This window comes from Hyperolius riggenbachi, chromosome 1, assembly GCF_040937935.1.
Source record: "Hyperolius riggenbachi isolate aHypRig1 chromosome 1, aHypRig1.pri, whole genome shotgun sequence".
NCBI classification, from domain to species: domain Eukaryota; kingdom Metazoa; phylum Chordata; class Amphibia; order Anura; family Hyperoliidae; genus Hyperolius; species Hyperolius riggenbachi.
This window is the reverse complement of record NC_090646.1, coordinates 81,622,721-81,643,148: the sequence shown is the minus strand read 5'-3', so window position 1 is coordinate 81,643,148 and position 20,428 is coordinate 81,622,721. Positions and strand designations below refer to the sequence as shown.

At 48.1% G+C, this 20,428-nt stretch overlaps 2 protein-coding genes across 2 annotated transcripts in view; one reads left to right on the top strand and one right to left on the bottom strand.

The window, feature by feature from the left end:
- The window catches only part of TACC3 (transforming acidic coiled-coil containing protein 3), a 60,014-nt gene extending 59,410 nt beyond the window's left edge, over nucleotides 1–604 (bottom strand). Inside the window, exon 1 of the mRNA XM_068275802.1 lies at nucleotides 485–604. The gene's annotated coding sequence lies outside the window, so the exon portion shown is untranslated. The remainder of the gene's footprint in view (nucleotides 1–484) is intronic.
- A 180-nt stretch (nucleotides 605–784) lies between these two features.
- On the top strand, nucleotides 785–15,374 carry TMEM129 (transmembrane protein 129, E3 ubiquitin ligase). Its single transcript, XM_068275790.1, has 5 exons — nucleotides 785–851; nucleotides 5,783–6,158; nucleotides 7,573–8,047; nucleotides 10,309–10,468; nucleotides 14,924–15,374. Exons 2-5 carry the CDS (start codon nucleotides 5,954–5,956, stop codon nucleotides 15,170–15,172), a joined length of 1,089 nt encoding a protein of 362 aa, XP_068131891.1. The 5' UTR covers nucleotides 785–851; nucleotides 5,783–5,953; the 3' UTR covers nucleotides 15,173–15,374.
- The last annotated feature ends 5,054 nt before the right edge of the window (nucleotides 15,375–20,428 follow it).

Here is a 20,428-nt window from a genome sequence, read left to right as displayed (position 1 = left end):
GCTGGAAAATCTGGGTAGATCTGTTGAGATTGCTTATTTTGCATTGGCCCTAATGGAAATCTGATGGCAAAAAAAAAAAAAATCAGATCGATTTTCAATAGCTTTCAAACTGAAATCTATTGGAAATCTGTTCCTAGTAAAAAAAAATGTTCCTAAACATATCAGATAGATCAGAAACCTATCTTATGATCTATCAGCTGCTAATCTAACAAGTGTATGGCCACAAGTTACAGATGCAATATTCTATTTCAACACCCAATAGCAGACATCCTCCATATAAGAAATGCAGAGTATTGCTGGATCACTTGTGTGTCCCCCTCTCCCTGCGCCAGCCACAGCACAGCCCTCCTCCCTCACACTGCAGCACCCCTACATGTGAACACAACAGACTGTGATAGAGGGGTCCGTCCCTGGCGACTCAACCAGCCTGGCTGAATCTGACAGCCCGCGTCACTTACTAGAGGCAGCCATACTTGTGTATTACCTGCACGGCTGCGCTCCCCGTCTCCGCTATTTATAAACCGTCCCTGCGCTCTCCGCCGCACCGCTGACACCTTCGCTCCTGTGGTTTGAATTTTCGGCAGTTAGCCGAGTCTATCCAATCAGGAAAGGAGACGGGGTGACAGCGTCATTCCGCCCTTACAAATCGACCAATGGCACTGAAGTCTTACGCGGGGACGCGCCCACTGTGGACGTAGCCGGGAACGCGCATGCATTGCGCATGTCTGTTGTGACTTGACGACTGCTGTGCGTGCGTCACACGTTGCGATTTGCGAATGGCTCGCTGTGTCTGCAGACAGCAAAGTTTTGAGTCAGGATGATACAGGGGCGTAGCAATAGGGGGTGCAGAGGTAGCAAATCGCATCGGGGCCCTTGGGCCAGAGAGGCCCCGGAGGGCCTTTCCTCAACTACAGTATTAGCTCTCTATTGGTCCTGTGCTCATAATAATCACTTCTATAGATACTATGAATAGTAGTGATCATTAAAGGGGTTATGTGGGGGTTGTGAAAGAGAAAAACTGACACTTACCTTGGGCTTCTATCAGCCCCGTGCAGCGGTAATGTCCCACGACGTCCTGCTCCCATCCGCCGTTCCCCGCAGCCGGCACCGGGCTATTATTCGTCTGACATACAGACGAATAATGCGCGTTGCTGTGCCTCTACTCGCGTCATCTGAGGCTTACTGCGCAGGCGCAGTACAATGGAGCCTTGTACTGCGCTTGCGCAGTAAGCTTCCGATGACGCAGGCGGAAGCGAGTGGGTGCGCGGCCACTCTAGCGCAGCCGCAGTTGGATCCCATGCTGCTTAGACCGGGGCCGGCGCCCTGGAGAACAGCAGATGGGAGGAGGACGGCGTGGGACATTACCGCTGCATGGGGCTGATAGAAGCCCAAGGTAAGTGTCAGTTTTTCTCTTCCACAACCCCCACAGAACCCCTTTAAAGGGAACCAGAGCTGAAGTAAAGAAAAGATTCTATACATAACTGGGGCTTCCTCCAGCCCCATACGCGCTGATTGATCCCACGCCGCCGTCCACCGCTGCCCGCATCTACGAGAACCGGGTCCCGTCACTGACGTCATCGGAGCGGGCTACGCTGGAGAAGTGCGCCATCTACGCATCTCTTCAGCAGCTGCTGCAGAGATACACAAAGAGCGCACTTTGCTACGCTAGACTGGCTCCGACTGACGGAAAAGCGGGGAGCCAGCTCTGGTAGATGTGGGCAGCGGTGGATGGCGGCGTGGGATTGATCAACGCGTATTGGGCTGGAGGAAGCCCCAGGTATGTATAGAATCTTTTCTTTACTTTAGCTCTGGTTCTCTTTAACAAGCTGCTCCCCATCCCCTTCTTGCACCTCTGACTCTGTAGTTGCCAATGGCAGGCTTTGGTGCGCCGTATCAATTATTATTATTTTATTATTATTTATTGTATTTATAAAGCGCCAACATATTATGCAGCGCTGAACATTAATTTAGGTTACAGACAATATTTAGGGGTGACATACAGCAATATGACAATACAGGAATACAAGAAAACCAGATCACGCAGCACAGTATGAGTACCAGGTAATGCTTAGTCAGTCACTGGATGGAGCATGGAGATTAGGCAGGTTAGGTTCACTCAGATGCATAGCATGGGTGCACAGTAATGGAGGTGCAAGATCAGGTAGGACACAAAAGGAGGAGGACCCTGCCTAAAGGCTTACAATCTAGAGGGAGAGGTAAGGACACGAATGGTAGGGGACCAGAGTTCAGCTGTAGGTTTAGAGCACTTGTGAGGGGTGGTAGGCCAGAGTGAAAAGGTGAGTTTTGAGGGCTTTCTTGAAGATGTTGAAGGAGGGGGCTGCCCTAATGGGTGGAGGTAGGGAGTTCTATAGTGTTGGAGCAGCTCTTGAGAAGTCCTGGAGGCGTGCATGTGATTCGGGGGGCGGTTAGGCGAAGTTCATTGGAAGAGCGGAGTGAGCGGCTAGGTGTGTACCTCTGAGTAAGATCGGAAATGTAGGTTGGACAGGTTTTGTGGACAGATTTGTAGGTCAGACACAGTATCTTGAATCTGATTCTGGACTGGATAGGAAGCCAGTGGAGGGATTCTAGGAGGGGATCCGCCGTGGTGGAGCGATGGGAGCAGTGGATAATTCTGGCTGCCGCATTCATGATGGACTGCAGTGGGGCTGTTCGGGTCATAGGGAGACCAGACAGCAGGGCATTGAAGTAGTCAAGGCGGGAAATTATGAGGGCATGGATGAGGAGTTTGGTGGTGGCAGAGGTCAGGAAAGGGCGAATCTTACAGATGTTACGAAGGTGGAAGTTGCAGGACTTTGTGAGGTTTTGGATGTGGGAAGTGAAGGAGAGTGCGGAGTCCAGGGTGACACCCAGACAGCGGGCTTGAGAGGTAGGGCGAATGGTAGTGTGGTTAACAGTGACATGCACATCTGGGAGGTTCGTGGATGGCCGGGGTGGGAAGATCATAAATTCCGTTTTGTCTAGATTTAGTTTCAGGAACCTAGCGGACATCCAGGAGGAGATGGCTGATAGGCAGGAGGAGACCTTGTCCATGGTAGTGGTGGATATGTCAGGGGTGTGGAGGTAGATCTGGGTGTCATCTGCATACAGATGATAGTTAAAACCCATGGAGGAGATAACCTTGCCAATGGAGGATGTGTATAGGGTGAACAGTAGGGGGCCAAGGACCGAACCTTGGGGGACTCCCACCGAGAGGTGGTTGGGGGTGGAAGAGGACTCATTGAAGGCGGTCGTGAAGGAGCGGTTGGAGAGGTAGGATGAAAGCCAGGACAGGGCGAGATCGTGAATGCCCAAGGACTGGAGGGACTGGAGGAGTAGGGGATGATCTACTGTGTCAAAAGCTGCTGACAGGTCAAGGAGGAGGAGAATGGAGTATTTACCTTCAGCTTTAGCTAAGGCAAGGTATCAATTGTTATGTATAGAGTGCTTGGGGGGACCGGGGGATCGTCTTGTTCCGGCGTGGGCACAGGAAGTCTGCAGGCGGCTGGTAGGAGCCCCAGGTAAATTAAAGAGAACCCGAGGTGGGTTTTAAAAATCCTAATTGCACATAGAGGCTGGGACTGCATATAATGCCCAGTCTCTGTTGCTATATTGTTCTCCCCCAGACCCCCCTGCACTATGCTGACCCTCATAAATCAAATCGCCGTGCTAGCGACACGCAGCATGTCGATTGCTGGCTGTTTACATCCACACTGTTACTCTCTGCCGCTCCACCGCCTCCTCCATGTGGCTGCTCCCCGCCTGCGTCCCTTCCCTCCCCGCTGATTGGAGGGAAGGGACGCAGGCGGGAAGTGGCGACATAGAGGAGGCGGGGGGGGGGGGGCAGAGAGTGACATTGATTTATGGGGGCCAGCAGAGTGCAGGTTACTTTGAAAATAGTTCAGTTATAACCAGGCCAGGATTTGCCTCACAGGAGCCTATAGGCACAGTCGTCCTGGCAGTATGAAGTGTTCTCGTACTGCGCCTGCGCAGAAACATGAGCGAGGACACATGTGGCTGCGCAGGCACATTCGTCTAGTCAGACGAATAATTGGACCGTGACCGGTGAAGCGGAGCGGAGGATCATGGGAGGATGGCGAGGGACAGGACAGCTGCAGGGGCCCTAGGTAAGTATCAGTTTTTGTTTTTAAAAGCTGTCCACAGAACCCCTATAAGTAGCCACAGGTACTCTCAGTATTAAGGGGACACTTAAAGAGAACCCGAGGAGGGATTTTATTATGTTACTGGGGCACAGAGGCTGGTTGTGCACACTAAGACCAGCCTCCGTTGCCCCATGGTGTGCCTCCATGTCCCCCCTGCGCGCCGCTATACCCCCCCCCCCCCCCCCCCCAGTGCTGGCGACACGCAGCGCGTCGCCAGCACAATGTTTACCTATGCGCTGTCAGTCAGCGCCGCTCCCCCGCCTCCTCCGTATCGGCGCTACCCGCCCGCGTCACTTCCCTCCTATCAGCGGGAGGGAAGGGACACGGGCGGGTAGCGCCGATGCGGGGGAGCGGCGCTGACAGACAGCGCTTAGGTAAACATTGTGCTCGCGACACGCTGCGTGTCGCCAGCACTGCGGGGGGTATAGCGGCGCGCAGGGGGGACATGGAGGCACACCATGGGGCAACGGAGGCTGGTCTTAGTGTGCACAACCAGCCTCTGTGCCCCAGTAACATAATAAAATCCCACCTCGGGTTCTCTTTAAGCCAGGAATAAAAAAAATCAGTTTTACTTGCCTGGGACTTCTACCAGCCCCCTGCAGCCATCCCGTGCCCTTGCAGTCACTCGCGGGTTCCTCCGGTCCCCCGCCGCCACTAGTTTTGTTTTCGCCGACAGGCCCTGACAGAGTAGGCGGGCTTTCTGCACCTGCGCAGGCCCGGCCACGCGTATCCTTCTTCATGTTCCCATCCTCAATAGCATCCTGCACAGGCGCAGGACACTATTGCAGACAAAAACGTGAAGTAAAATACTCGTGGCCAGGCCTGTAGGGCCTGTCAGCAAAAACGAAACTAGCTGGCAGCGGGGCACGGGAGGCGATCCATGAGTGGCTGCGAGGGCAAGGGATGGTTGGAGGGGGGCTGGTGGAAGCCCCAGGAAAGAAAAACTGATTTGTTATTCCTGACTTAAGTGTCCCTTTATGTAGCTAGAAGTGCCCCTGACTGCTGGGAGATCTCGTCGGTGGAATGCCGAGTGCAAGGTGAGTAACCTTTCATTTACATTCTACTTGGGACACTGCATAGGGAAGGAGGGAGGGAGGCACTAGGGGAGGGGAGGGAGCCGCCTTTCCATCATCGGGCGCCTGTAGGCTCGTGCCTACAGTGCCTTGTTATGTCTGTCATCCTTGTACCATTGTATATATTTATAGTCCTGCGCTGCGTAATATGCTGGCACTTTATAAATACAATAAATAATAATAATGTTAAATCCGGCCCTGGTTATAATCGAGAGAAATTAAGTGTAAAATGACCCTAACTCTAGTGATGCCTCTGTATGGCACCTGCCTAGGTTGCCTTGTGAATGATCCTGCTCTGCCCCTGCTTCATGTGATATTACCCACTTACATGGGCTACTTGGAGAACATCATTTTTCATAAAAAGGGAACATTTAATAATAATGTAATGAAACACTGTTCTGCAGTAAAAAAGAAAAACTTTGAGGGTGAATGAATACCTTTTATAGGCACTGCCACTCTATGAATGATTTACAATACATAGCATGTATTATTTTAATTAGACAGGGTCTCATGACATTGCCAGATTTTGATATAAAATGCTCTCCCCAGCGATGCAGAATGCTGAGTGATATATGAGGAGTTGAGGACATTCAACGGAAACATCTCTATCCTGGAGAGCCAGGCGGTGTTCTGATACAGAACTACAACTCCCGGCATCCCGTGCGGTGCGGGCGGAAGTGTGCCGCGTCACCGCTGGAGAGAGTCTTCCCCGAAGCTGGTATGGAGAGCCCAGCAGTTACTTTCACCTTAGCTTACGTGGTGTTCGCGGTGTGTTTCGTCTTCACCCCCAATGAGTTCCACTCGGCCGGGATCACCGTGCAGAACCTGCTCTCCGGATGGCTGGGCAGCGAGGACGTGTCCTTTATACATTACCATATCAGGAGGACCACTGCCACCGTGCTGGTGCACTCTCTGCTGCCACTAGGTGAGCTGCTGCTACCACTAACCCCTCTGCTGAGAACCTTCCAGGGGTCTGACACTGACATCACTTTCATATCACTCTGATAATAAACTCAATTCTACAAGTCTTATGCTTTAAAATAAAGAGAACCTGTCACCAATGAGATAACAATGAAGTTATATTGTTTTTATGGAATTCTTGGAACTTGTGAATAAATATAGCCATTAGCACTATCTATGCAAACTTAGAGAGGATTTAGCATGGTGGTGTCCATCTTGACATGCTGTACTTGTGATCCTGTTTCCTTTACTATTTCTATAATTTGTGTAAAAACAATATGTTTTTGCGTTCGATAGATCATTTCCATCATGTCCGATATTACTTTTGATCGTTTTATCGCTCGAATTCTCACGGAAGTGATTGGAAATTGATAAGAGAATTGAGCGGAAAAACAAATCAAAAATCGATCAAGTGGAAAATCGAGAAAAAAAAAACGCATCGTGTGTACCTAGCATAAAATAGACCATACTTCATACAACCTTGGGCGCTAGTCTGCTTTAGGGGATCCAGCAGGAAACCTCATAGGGAACAGTTCTCCATTCACAGAACCCGCTTATAGTACAAAGAAGGCTTTAGCAGCAGGAAACCTCATAGGGAAATTCAGCTAAAGTGATTGGGTGTACAGCAACCTACCAAACTGCTGGGTTTCAGGTACAGACTAACCAGCAAGCTCATAGTGAACCAGAACTCATTGGAGTGTGTAAGGGCCCACAGTAGGTTTTAGTAAACTATGTTCATACTATTTGGCCAATCACAATTGTTTGTGCTGTAAGAGGGTACTGTGATTGGACAGCTGTTCCCTTTGAGGTTTACTGCTGGGTCCCCTAAAGTAGACTAGTCCCAAACAATTTTGATTGGCCAAATAGTGTCAGTGTAGTTTACTGCAACCTATTGACTGTGACTATTAACAGTCATTCCCCTGAATTTATCAGATTCGGTTCCTGGAGCAGGCGTCCTGAATTGGGCATATATTGGAGATCACTGGTTAAAGATACACTGAAACAAGAAAAAAAAAATTATGATATAATAAATTGGTTGTGTTGAACGGATAATTACTAGAACATTAGTAGCAAAGAAAATATTCTCATTTTTATTTTCAGTTATAGTGTGTTTTTTTTTTTTTTTTTTTTATAACATTGCACCATTCTCTAATATTTGCAGTTTACACTCTACTCAGCATTTTAAATGATTTTACAGAGCAGGCTGGTCAACTTTTGACCTGTCCTCTGCAGGAAAAAAAAAACCAATACAGTGACAGACATTTGAGATAATAAGCTTATTTACGATAATAAAATATATAATTTTGCATCAGTGTCTCTTTAAAATAACCTACTTAAAAATGTTTTTGCTGAGCCCTAAATATGTTTGTTCTCCACAGGTTACTATATCGGAATGTGCTTTGCAGCCCCAGAAAAACAGCTATATTACTTCTACACAGCCAGTGAGGGTTGGAAAACCTTTGCACTGATCGCGGTGGCCCTCCCCACCCTGGCAAGCCTGCTAGCCTTGTACTGGTCACAGAAGAGATGGAGCAATCACCCTCTAGCCCAGACGCTGGCACACCACGCCCTTCCTCAGTCAGGGTGGAGGGTCGTGGCTTCCTCCATCAACACAGAGTTCCGAAGAATTGATAAGTTTGCCACGGGGGTGCCTGGAGCCAGGGTCATCGTTACAGACACCTGGGTTATGAAGGTGACCACTTACAGGGTGTATGTGGCCCAGCAGCAGGACATACACCTCACTGTGACTGAGTCCAGGCAGCACGAGCTCTCCCCCGACTCCAACACCCCCATCCAGTTCATCACTATCAGGGTGGCCAGCATCAACCCCAACGTTAGGCCCTTCGATATCAGGTAATTTGCACATCTCTGAATATTTAATGATCTTATTTTGTTTATACATAGACTAAAGCAAAGAAAATGTACTAATGGCTCATTTGTATTGAACCCATAATGCAGTTCTGGTTAAACTGCACCTGAACTCTTGCACAGGACAGAAAGAAAACATAGAGAAATGCACCCTGTATGTACTTAGAGAGTTTAGCCTGTCTAACTCCCCCTCATCTGTATCTAATCACAAGTTGTAATTTGATCACGTACACAAATGGGTCAGCACCACCTTGCAGCCCTGCTTTCAATAAAATAGCTATGTTACCTAGGCTGGTGCCGACCCATTTGTGTTTGTGGACTCTGTGTACCCCTTGAGGCACAGGGGTAGGGGTCTTGGCACACCGATTTATTCACTGGGTGCTCCTTAGTTCCGTCTGTTTCTAAAGCTGTAATTTGATCTCTCCCTGTGTCACATGACTGCCACGGCAGATAGGCTCACTTGAAAGCACAGAATGTTTACACATTTATGTCTGCTTCCATGAAAGCAGAAAGTGCAGGGGCACTTCTCTTGCTCAGATGGCCCGCAACTGGCTGAAGTTCCGGGACCCAGTACCGGAGCTGTAGGCAGCGGAGGATGTGGCGTGGGAGCGATCCATGTGGATGGGGCTGAGTGAAGCCCCGGGTATGTATAAATCTTTTAGGTTCACTTGGCTCTGGTTTCCTTTAACTGGGTCTCTTCTCTTGTACATCTGCCTACTCCTCTGCTGCATCCTCTGTACAGCTCCTGGTGTGTCACCTGACCCATATCGGGTCATGTGTTTGCATTGGGAGCCATACAGATCAGGTGCAGCAAAGCAGCTGGCATAGGTTGCCGCATAGAGCACAATGTAATTAGCTGCTTTTGCGGCGCATACAGTATAATCAGGGTGCGCAATATTTTTTTAAGGGCAATAGGAAGTCTTGACAAATCATAGGTAAATTCATAAAATAGGAAGTCCCAATACGAGAATCATAGAAGCCTCCGGAAGCCCACACCACCATGTAATGCCCCTAATTGCGACTTTGCGTCGGGAGGGTTAAGCACCACCAGGGAAGGGAAGAGTTAGGCATTGGTGGGTGAAGGGTTAGGCATTGGTAGAGGGAGGGTGAAGAGTAAGGTATTGGTTGGTGAAGGGTTAGGCATTGGTAGATGGAGGGTGAAGAGTAAGGTATTGGTGGGTGAAGGGTTAGGCATTGGTAGATGGAGGGTGAAGATTAAGGTATTGGTGGGTGAAGGGTTAGGCATTGGTAGAGGGAGGGTGAAGGGTTAGGCATCAGTATAAGGAGGTTTAAATGATACATCCAGGCACAAAAAAAATAAAATCCACTTACCTGGGGCTTCCTCCAGCCCCTGGCAGCCGTCCTGTGCCCTCGCTGTAGCTCTGGTGGCTTCCGGTCTTCTCTGCTACAGAAGCCGTCCTCGCCAGGTCAGCTTCCGGGTCAGCTTCTTCTGCGTTCCACTTCTACACCACTGACATCATCAGCGATGCACTGCACAGGTGCGGAACTACGGCGCCTGCGCAGTGTTGATGACGTTAGCGGTGGAACGCAGAAGAAGCTGACCTGGCGAGGTCGCTTCTGCAGCGGAGGACACCGGGAGCCACCAGAGCTGCGGTGAGGGCACAGGACGGCTGCCAGGGGCTAGAGGAAGCCCCAGGTAAGTGGATTTTCATATTTATTTATTTATTTATTTTTGTGTGTGCCTGGACAAATCCTTTAAGGGTTAGGCATCATTAGAGGAAGGGTTCTCTGTGAGAATAGGGTTAGGTCATAGTAAAATATCAGTAAAGATTACTAATATTTTACTGTTGGAAATAAGAATATTGGTAATTTTAGTGACCTTCTACTAGCAGCAATATCTGGCACCCTTTTCTGTAGGCGCCTTTATTATATGTACGCCATGTAAGTGGTTTCCTCAGTGCACTACTCTGCATAATAAGAGAGGGACGCTCACTGCTAACAGCCGGTTAGTTGAGACTGCTGGTTGATGGAGTCCCGAATAACCGACACGCTGTATTAAACATTAAATATGGAACGCATTACAGATATTCTTGCATTCCTTTTGCAGTGTCTGGGCATTTTATTGGTGACTGGGACTCTGACAGGGAGTTCTGGGAAGCGGCGAGGGATGTACTTGCTGCAGCATTTTGGAAGGCAGACTGGGTTGGACTCCTGGGGTATTCTGGGACTCGCATGGGAAAGGTGTGCTGTGTACTACAGATAAGAAGCTTCATCTTTGCTTGTAGGTTGAACTCTACAGAATATGGCGAGCTGAGGGAGAAGCTCCACGCCCCCATCCGAAATGCAGCCAATGTTGTTATCCATCAGACTCTGAGTGACATGTTCCTGGAGACCTTCAGAGCTCTTGTCGAAGCCAATCATTATTATGAACTATCCAGTAACCAGGTGAGTCATTTTATCATTGAAATGACGCTGTAGAAGATCCAAGCATGTACATATGTAGTAATATGTGAAACAGAAGTGATTACAGCGTATAGTTCCTTACGCTATATATCTAATTTTTTTTTCTTTTTTATCATTGATTGTTGTGTAGTCAAGTGACAGCGGAGCTTATTGACTGCCTCATGATCCCTTGCCATCCCTCCCTTGTGATGACTCATGCTGACTGGTTGAAAAGAAGACAGCATGAGTCATCAGAAGGGAGGACTGAATAGTGATCCCATTAGCAAGCAGGCTTGAGTGAGCTGCAGGAATTTTCTTTTTGTTTGGCTTGGAAACCGCATCTGTGCTGTTAGGACATAACAGTGGATTCCAATGCATGGCTCTAGTGCAGAGTCCCATTAAAATATGCATATGTTGTTTATTCATTGAAGAACTTGGATTTCCCACTGTCGTCTGCAAAGTCTCTACAACAGCGGTCCTAGGCATGTCCTATACAGGGAGCGCCACTTTTCTCCCCCTCCATCTACCCTGTATTTTACAGCTCTTCTCTGTTCTCTATTGGATATAAAGTGTCTGTGCTCCCCCTTCTCCTGGATTTGTGTCACTTTTTGAGGGATCTTTGGGTGCAGCTGGTGCCACCATACGCCATAATATGCATTACGGCTATAGCGGTGCTCAGTCAGTAATTTCGGGGATGTAATTCGTCTGCCAGCAATAGCTGGTAGCTGAATTGCGTATTTCCCCTGAGTCTATGGCTGCCTGGAGGGGGGGATAGTCATTAACGCTGCCGGGACTTTTGCAAGCACAGGTTGAGCCATTTTTCGGCTTTACCCTGTGCCAATTACATGTATGCATAACAGGCTGCCAGCCCGTCCACCAACCACAGCTCATGACTGATATGACGTATACCTCCGCCTACTTTCCACTAAAGCTGGAAACCAGATACCGCAGGGGCCAGAAAAACAGGTTTACTGTAACCGATGTTCTATTATATCAGGGTTTACTATTCCAGGCATTACTTCCATAGACTTATAATGGGGCATGGCTGGAACCTGGGCACTTAGTTTACTACAACAGCGTTAACCATAACGAGATCCAATTTTTATTAGCCAATTTGACCACTTCTCTGTAGTATGAGAGCTCACCTACACAATCTTTTCATAGCACTGTAGTCAATATCTGCTGGGCTGTATACTAAATGGTGGTGGAAAAAACTGTCCGTTCAAAATCGGATGTAGTAACACAACATTAGAAAACAGTGGTGTTCAGGTGATTCATACTATCCTGTGAAATCGTCATTCTTTCAAAATGATAGGTCTATTGTTGTTAAGTAAGCGTAACTTTTTTAGGACAAGAGGGAGGGGTTAGTATAAGAAAATGTGTGTTAAGGGGCCCATACACCTAACTATTTTCCCGCCGATATACAGCAGACTCGATCACTGTGATCGAATCTGCTGTGAAATCGTTGCACAAACGCTGACAGAACGATCGATTTCCGTCCGAAATCAAACGTTCCCGTCGATCCGTGCGGAAGATTTCGCTCGATAGCGGCGTTCGAACGACCAACGCTAGTGGCAATACATTACCTGTTCCGGCCGGCGCGTCCCCTGGTCTCCGCTGTCCCTACTCTGTGCTCAGCTCCTCCAGCTTCACTGAACTTCCTGTCCAGGCAGGAAGTTTAAACAGTAGAGGCCCTCTACTGTTTAAACTGCCCTGGCAGGAAGTTCAGTGAAGCTGGAGCCGAGCACGGAGAAGGGACAGCAGAGACCAGGGGACACGCGCCAACCGGATCAGGTAATGTATGCGGGGGCCCAGGGGGGCGGCGGCAGCTACACAGATTGTGATTGGTTTCATGCTGAAATCGATTCACAATCTGTTTGCAGTAAAGGCAGCCATACGATCCCTCTCTGATCAGATTCGATCAGAGAGGGATCTATCTGTTGGTTGGATCTGATGGCAAATCGACCAGTGTATGGCCACCTTTATCTAGTTGTGTTATTTCTGACAACCGGCTGACACAGCCCTTCCCACAGGGACATTGGATAGAATGTGTATCGCACATGCAAACCACATGAATCAGGATATTGAGCCACCATTGTGCTGAGCAGGGATCCAGCAGCTTCAGGCAGTAATGGGAGTAACCTGTTCCTCAAGTCACCACAACAGATGGTGGTAATGTGATTTATTGTCATGGGTTACTTTTTTTTTTTTTCCCTGCCAACAATACCTAATAAATGCAGTGACCTTTGTGGTTGAATACTCTGCATTGCATTTATGTGCAGTGCAGCATCATGTGCTGTGCTGGTGTGATTGGGGATGCTAAATGGCAAGCACAATCCCACTGTTTACAGAAAAATGCATGCAACAGCTCATTAGCAGTGAAGTAAGAAAAAGCCCCATTTATAACTATGAAGCATTCTGCATGATGCGCTGTATATTGCTTTTATAATGCAGTGTTATGTATTGTACCTCTTAAAGGGACACTGTAGTGAGACTGAGAAAGGACTTTTTTTTTCAGCACACTAGGCAGTGTGCAAAACCACGTGTTTATGCACTGTGCGTTTGCAATCGTGTATTGTGTTTTTATTAATTTACATACCAGTAATCAGTGGAATAAAAATACAGATAACAGATTTAAAAATAAAATGCATGTAAAAATGCAGTCCTCTGTGTCTCCATTGAGATACATTATGTGCGGTCTACATGTGTTTTTGAAAATCCTGCAGCAAGTTGTGCTTTTTCAAAAAATGCACTATGTAAAACGCACAACATTGGGGGGAGGAAACACAGCCAGGTGTGGCAGGGTGGTCTCTCGAGGCTGTTTCCTGAAAGATTTAATGCGGTGTAAACACACACACACACACACACACACACACACACACACACACACACACACACACACACACACACACCCTTTCCCTCCCCCCCCCCCCCCCCCCCCAGAGAGAGCTCTGTCTCTTGGTTGAATCTGGGTCTTCCTTTTGGCACGCAGGCCTTTGTCAAAATCCAGCATTTTTCCTTTGTGTCTGATTGTACACCCCTGTGGGATTCGGGTGTATGCTGGTTGACTCCCTGGTGCTACGATTGTCAGTGGTTGGAGCTTTTTCAGTCTTGGTTGAATCTGTCCTTACTTTGCCTTATGCATGGGCACCTCAACACATTGCTTTTAATTTCAGGGGTATCAAGTGGCCCTCTGCACACCCCTAAATAGTCACCTGGTGTCTAGTGACCCCCCCTCCCCCCCCCCCCCCCCCATACAGTCCCCTGGTGTCTAGTGACCGACTCCCTCCTCCATACAGTTCCTGGCGTCTAGTGACCGACTCCCCCCCCCCCCCCTCCATACAGTTCCCTGGCGTCTAGTGACCGACTCCCCCCTGCATACAGTTCCCTGGTGTCTAGTGACCGACTCCCCCCTCCATACAGTTCCCTGGTGTCTAGTGACCGACTCACAACCCCCCCCCCCCCTCCATACAGTTCCCTGGCGTCTAGTGACCGACTCCCCCCTCCATACAGTTCCCTGGCGTTTAGTGACCGACTCCCCCCCCCCCCTCCTCCATACAGTTCCCTGGCGTCTAGTGACCGACTCCCCCCCCCCCCCCCCCTCCATACAGTTCCCTGGCGTCTAGTGACCGACTCCCCCCTGTATACAGTTCCCTGGTGTCTAGTGACCGACTCCCCCCTTCATACAGTTCCCTGGTGTCTAGTGACCGACTCACAACCCCCCCCCCTCCATACAGTTCCCTGGCGTCTAGTGACCGACTCACAACCCCCCCCCCTCCATACAGTTCCCTGGCGTCTAGTGACCGACTCCCCCCTCCATACAGTTCCCTGGCGTCTAGTGACCGACTCCCTCCCCCTCCATACAGTTCCCTGGCGTCTAGTGACCGACTCCCCCCCCCCCCCCCCCCCCTCCATACAGTTCCCTGGCGTCTAGTGACCGACTCCGCCCGCCCCCCCCCCCCCTCCATACAGTTCCCTGGTGTCTAGTGACCGACTCCCCCCTCTATACAGTTCCCTGGTGTCTAGTGACCGACTCCCCCCTCTATACAGTTCCCTGGTGTCTAGTGACCGACACCCCCCCCCCCCCCATACAGTTCCCTGGTGTCTAGTGACCGACTCCCCCCTCCATACAGTTCCCTGGTGTCTAGTGACCGACTCCCCCCTCCATACAGTTCCCTGGTGTCTAGTGACCGACTCCCCCCTCCATACAGTTCCCTGTTTAGTGCTTCCCTTTTGATCTAGGGCTTCACCTCTAATATAGCTTTGCTGGTGGTCAAGAGTGGGCCAAACATAATGCAAAGTGGGGAAACCACTTGTGGGTGAAATTTGATGGCTCTTCAGGCCAGAGTTTGACATACTGTATATGCTTTACAGAGTAATTTGTGTGAAAGCAGTGTGTTCTGTATTGTAGTATCTTCCATGAGTTGCTTTATGCAGTGATTCCCTTGTTCTCTGCAGGAGTTGGAGCCGTGTATTGGCTGCATGCAGACCAGCGCCAACATCAAACTAGTCAAGTATTGCCACGAGCCTAACGAGGGAGAGTGTCAGCAGTGCTACTGCCGGCCCATGTGGTGTCTGACCTGCATGGGCAAGTGGTTTGCCAGCCGCCAGGACCAGCAGCACCCAGAGACGTGGCTGTCCAGTCAAGTGCCTTGTCCGACGTGCCGGGCCAAGTTCTGCATCGTGGATGTGTGCATTGTGCGGTGAAGATGGGAGCTGGTACAGATTTATATAGCAGACTTTTTCTATAGCCTAAAGTGTTCTACTATTTTCCTACACCTGGGAGAGCCCCGGCTGGCAGATCAGATGTGTGTGGTTGCCGGGTTTCTATATGGGGTCAGATAAGAGTTCCTTATTCTAATTCTGCAGTTATGCCAAAGCAGCATTAATATGCGTGCACTTTTTACAACCTGCCATGTGCAAGTCCTTGGAGTCATGTGATGCTGCTGTCCAAAAGCTAAAGATCTCTACATACACCCTAGAGCTTCGTTGGCTAGAGAGATGTTAATTGGAAAGATCGCCTGGAATGCGAGCGGGTGTACAGTTGGTCCCCCAACCTCACTGGCAACCTTGTATCATATGAATAGGCCAATGGCTAAACTTTATTGTTCATTTGTAGTTCCTGCAGGAGGGCCGCCCCTCTTACAATAGAAATCACTGCTGAGCCCTTACTGTACAAAGGGTCATTTGCAGAGCAGTGTTATTTCTCTGCACAGCACCATCACCCAAAAATAATTCTGATAATATATTTAAAGTGCTTTTCTCCCGTCCGACTCAAAGCAGTTGAAAGCTGCAGCCACTTAGCGTGAATGCAGTACACCGATCCTGACATATTATGGAGATATGCCCTAGTACTCCTTATGGAATACACACTGTACCCAGCCAGGATTCGACCCCTGGTCTCCTACTTAAAGGCAGTGCCGTTAATGGAAACCTGAAATCCTAATTATTGGTGTATTTACACTTAATTGGGGCTTCCTTTAGCCCCATGAGGTGTGTGGTCTCCCTCTCCGGACGCTCTGTCTTATCGCCACTGGCAATCTTCTGCGCATGTGCAGCCCTCTCTGCACTCCCGCAGGCGAGAGCGTTTGGCACCTGCGCTGTATTACTGAGCAAAGTGGGTGGCATGAGGAGAAGCACGCGACTGGCCAGATTACTGGCGGCGAGAAGTTAACGAAGTAGCCGCAGAGGGCGCGCCTCATGGGGCTGGAGGAAGCCCCAGGTAAGTGTAAATATGCTGATGTTTATGATCATGGGTACACTTTAACCAGTACGCTATCCAACCACTGCCTACACACCCACCACCTGCCTCTGCTCTCTACTGTGGGCATGGTCAGCTCCGTGTGACCAACAGACGCCCCATCCATCTCCTCCCTGACTACTCCATGCTGGTGAAGGTCTGAGAGGGGGAGGAGTTTGGATAAAACACAGACCACTATTCCATGCATCAGACATTAAAACAAGAAGTCTAGATTGCAAGCGCAAGCAAAAAATGGTTGTGCACACAATATGCTTTTAAAAAAAACAAAAACAAAACACAGGACTGAACTAGGGCTTTAAACTGCACCTAAAATACTTTTAAGTGCTTCGTTCTTTCAGTTTAGATAGCCTGCCAGAAGTGTGCTAACAGATGAGCAATATAAGCAAGTTCTTCCAGGAGGAGTTTATTGTTCCTCAAGATGACTGTTATTTTTGGATCGATCGGTCAGTCAGACTATCTTTCAGACTATCTTTCTGTATTTCTCCAGCTAACTCGCAGGCATTAGTCAGAATGGAACCTGAAGTGAGAGGGATATGGAGGCTGCCATGTTTACTTTCTTTTAAACAGGGTGTCGGAGTCGTGGAGTCGGAGCAATTTTGGGTGCCTGGAGTCTGGAAAAAATGCACCGACTCCAAATGAATTTAAACTAATTAAAATAGAAAATGATAAATATTCTATTTCTCAGATAAGTCATCATAAATAATTTATACATACAGTAATAGTTGTGCTTAGTCCACAAAAATGAAATAAACCAATCAAAATTAGTTACTTGTGCTGCTTCAATAAAACAGTCCCCGTATTTTTAAAGTCAGACATACACATCTGATTGTGACTGTATATATGATGTGTACACAGGAATCTCATATATATATATATATATATATATATATATATATATATATATATATATATATATATATATATATATATATCATCTATGCTGTAAGTATAAAGCCTGATGTGTAGCTGTGTCACTAATAGAGATGGTCAATGAGATGGAAATAATTCTGCGCTGATGTTGATTTATGCATAAATGTATACACTCTCTTTGCTCATGAAATCAAATAATTTGATTTGTTGTTAAAATTTGGTTAGGTGACTACGAATTAAAGGGTACCTGAGAAGGATGAAAAGAAAAGTTTTATACATACCTGGGGCTGCCTCCAGCCCCCTTCAGGCCAATCGGTCCCTCGCTGTCCTCTGCCACCTGGATCTTCTGCTATGAGTCCTGGTAATTCAGCCAGTCAGCACAGTCTGGCCGCATGCCGCTTCCACAGCCAGGAGCATTATGCACCTGCGCAATAGGCGCACTTCGCCAGACTGGCTCAAGTACCTGAACTAATAGCAGAAGATCCAGGTGGTGGTGGAGGACAGCGAGGGACTGATTAGCCTTAAGGGGGCTGAAGGAAGCCCCAGGTATGTATAAAACTTTAATTTCATCTGTTTCAGGTTTACTTTGTTACACAGTAGTACTGTACTCTACATATGCACTCTCTACAGAGCTGCAGGGAATCCACTGAGAATGTTGTGCACATTGAACACAGAGGTGTTGTCTGTCAACCATAAACCTGGTTCAGATTGTGCATGAAGAATGTGTAATAGAAGAATAATCTCCTTATTCCCCTGCAGAGTACCTGCACATCACTCTTACATGTACCCACTGTTACATTGCCTAGGACCTGATAGATGTTCTTTGTTCCTGTCTGTACCTTCTACAAGTACTCTTACCAAGGACTAGTTTTAGTCTATGACTAAAGGGAATAAATATGGCAGCCTCCATATCCTTCTCACTGCAGTTGTCTTTTAAAATTCCTAAGCGTTGGCAGTTAAGAGACGAATTTCATGTTGCATACTTTCAATCAACAAGATTGTAATATGCAAATTAGAGGAGTCGAAGTCGATGGAATCCTAAACTAAGGAGTCTGAGTCGGTGGATTTTTGTACAGACTGCACAGCCCTGCTTCTAAACAATACCGGTTGCCTGGCAGTTCTGCTGATCTTTCTGGTCAGTAGTGTCCTAATCACACACCCGAAACAAGCATGCAGCTAATTGTCAGATTTTTGTCAGAAACCTCTGATCCGCATACTTGTTCGGGGTCTATGGCTAAAAGTATTAGAGGAAAAGGATCAGCAGGACAGCTGGGCAATATGCATTGATTAATTTAACCTCCTTAGCGGTAGAAAGAGGGCGGTGAAAGAGGGTCCCCCCAGCCGCCCAGGCCCTGCGCAGCCGGACCAATCAGTTCCGGCCAGCGCTAAGGGCTGGATCGGAGGCGGCTGACGTCAGGACGTCGGCTGACGTCCATGACGTCACTCCGCTCGTCGCTATGACGACGAGGTAAGCGAAACAAGGAAAGCCGCTCATTGCGGCCTTCCTTGTTAATTCTGATCGCCGGAGGCGATCAGAATGACGCGACCGGAGCGCCCTCTAGTGGGCTTTCATGCAGCCAACTTTCAGTTGGCTGCATGAAATAGTTTTTTTTTTATTTAAAAAAAAACCCTCCCGCAGCCGCCCTGGCGGTCTTAATAGAACGCCAGGGTGGTTAAAACTAAGAAAAAAAAGTCTGCCTGAATATGTCTCTCACCTCATGTTCTCCTAAAAGACAAGTCTGTACATCACTTGAGAGGGTTTGTTGCTGTTAACTTTTAAAGGGAAAAAAAATAAAATAAAAGTTGTAAATATCAAATGGTATTCCTATTTCATTTCCAGCCTAATGGCACTTTCTGGAATTCTCCTTTGGAGTTGCCTCAGCTGACGTTAGCATGTCTATGTGCCTTTTGAATTACATAGTTGTTTGGGTTGAAAAAATACAAACATCCATCGAGTTCAACCAGTCTGGAGATAATGGGACAAAAAGATTGCATTACGGCACAGATAAAAACCTTCTCTTTGAACACAAAAGGATGCTTTTAGGTCCTGTTTCCACTAGGCCCGAATCTGCTGTATTTCCCAACAGGCGAGTCAGGTGAGGAAACACTTATACTGTCAATGATTTGCTGCCCAAATCACACTATGGTGTGTTTCTGGATAGCATGCTGGCGATTTCTGCAGAACTCACCCAAATCCATGGCTGTGCATGGCATGGCTTAGCGATCTGGATGGATGCTTGCATCACTACTGCAAGAGGCACGCCAGATAGTGGAAACTGGCCCTTAAGCCCGGTACACACTATGCAGTTTCCTGTCAGATAGATGGGTCAAAACGATTTTTTCCGACAGGTCTGATCTGATTCCCAATTGTTTTTCTGATCAGTATTGTGTAGAAGTGATCAGAAAATCGATCTAAAATCAGATTGGACCTGTTGGAAACTATCTATTTCACCTGCCTATCTGATGGGAAATTGCATGGTGTATACCAACCGTTAGAGGAGCAGCTTATCTGCCTTAAAGCAAGTCTGAAGCTGAAATAAAAATAAACGCATACTCCCCTAAGGAGAGGGAAGGCTCTGGGTCCTATAGAGCCTGCCTGTGTTCTCGTTCCCCCTCAGGCTGCTCCATTTGAATCTCCCGCAGTCTTAGGAAGCACTCAGGCTTATGAAGACGGGCGGCTCTGTACTTCGCATGTGCAAGAGAGGGTGCTCAAGCGTGCGCAGTACGGGGCAGCCTGTCTTTGGAAGCCTGAGTGGTTCCGAAGACTGCCAAAGCCCACCCAACGCAGAAGAGAGCAGTCCATGACCGAACGGTCGAGGGCTGCTAAAGGAGGAGCCTGCGGGAGAACACTGAGACCGGGAGAGGAACGGGGGAGGCTCTAGAACAGTGTTTCTCAACATTTTATTTGTAAGCACCCCTTTTAAAACCCTGTACTCTCCAAGTACCCCCTAGCATAGTAAACATTATCACAAGTACCCCTTGACAAATATATATTTAATCGTAGTACATGATAATTGGTTCTAAACCATTTCCAAGCATTTACTATTGCTTTTACTTAGCTACAATACTCATTTGGTGTTGTTTAGATAAGATTTATCATTTTCTAAAACTTTAAATTTGTATTCTTGGTTAAGTATATCCAGCCCGAGTACCCCCTGGAACCATCAGAAGTACCCCCTGGGGTACGCGTACCACACGTTGAGAACCTAGGCTCTAGAAGACCCAGAGGCTTCCCTTTCCTGTTTTTTTTATTTTATTTTTTCACTTCAGACTCCATTTAACTATTTCTGCCGCCCGGACTGGTGCTCACTTCCAGGCGGCTGCTCTGCTGC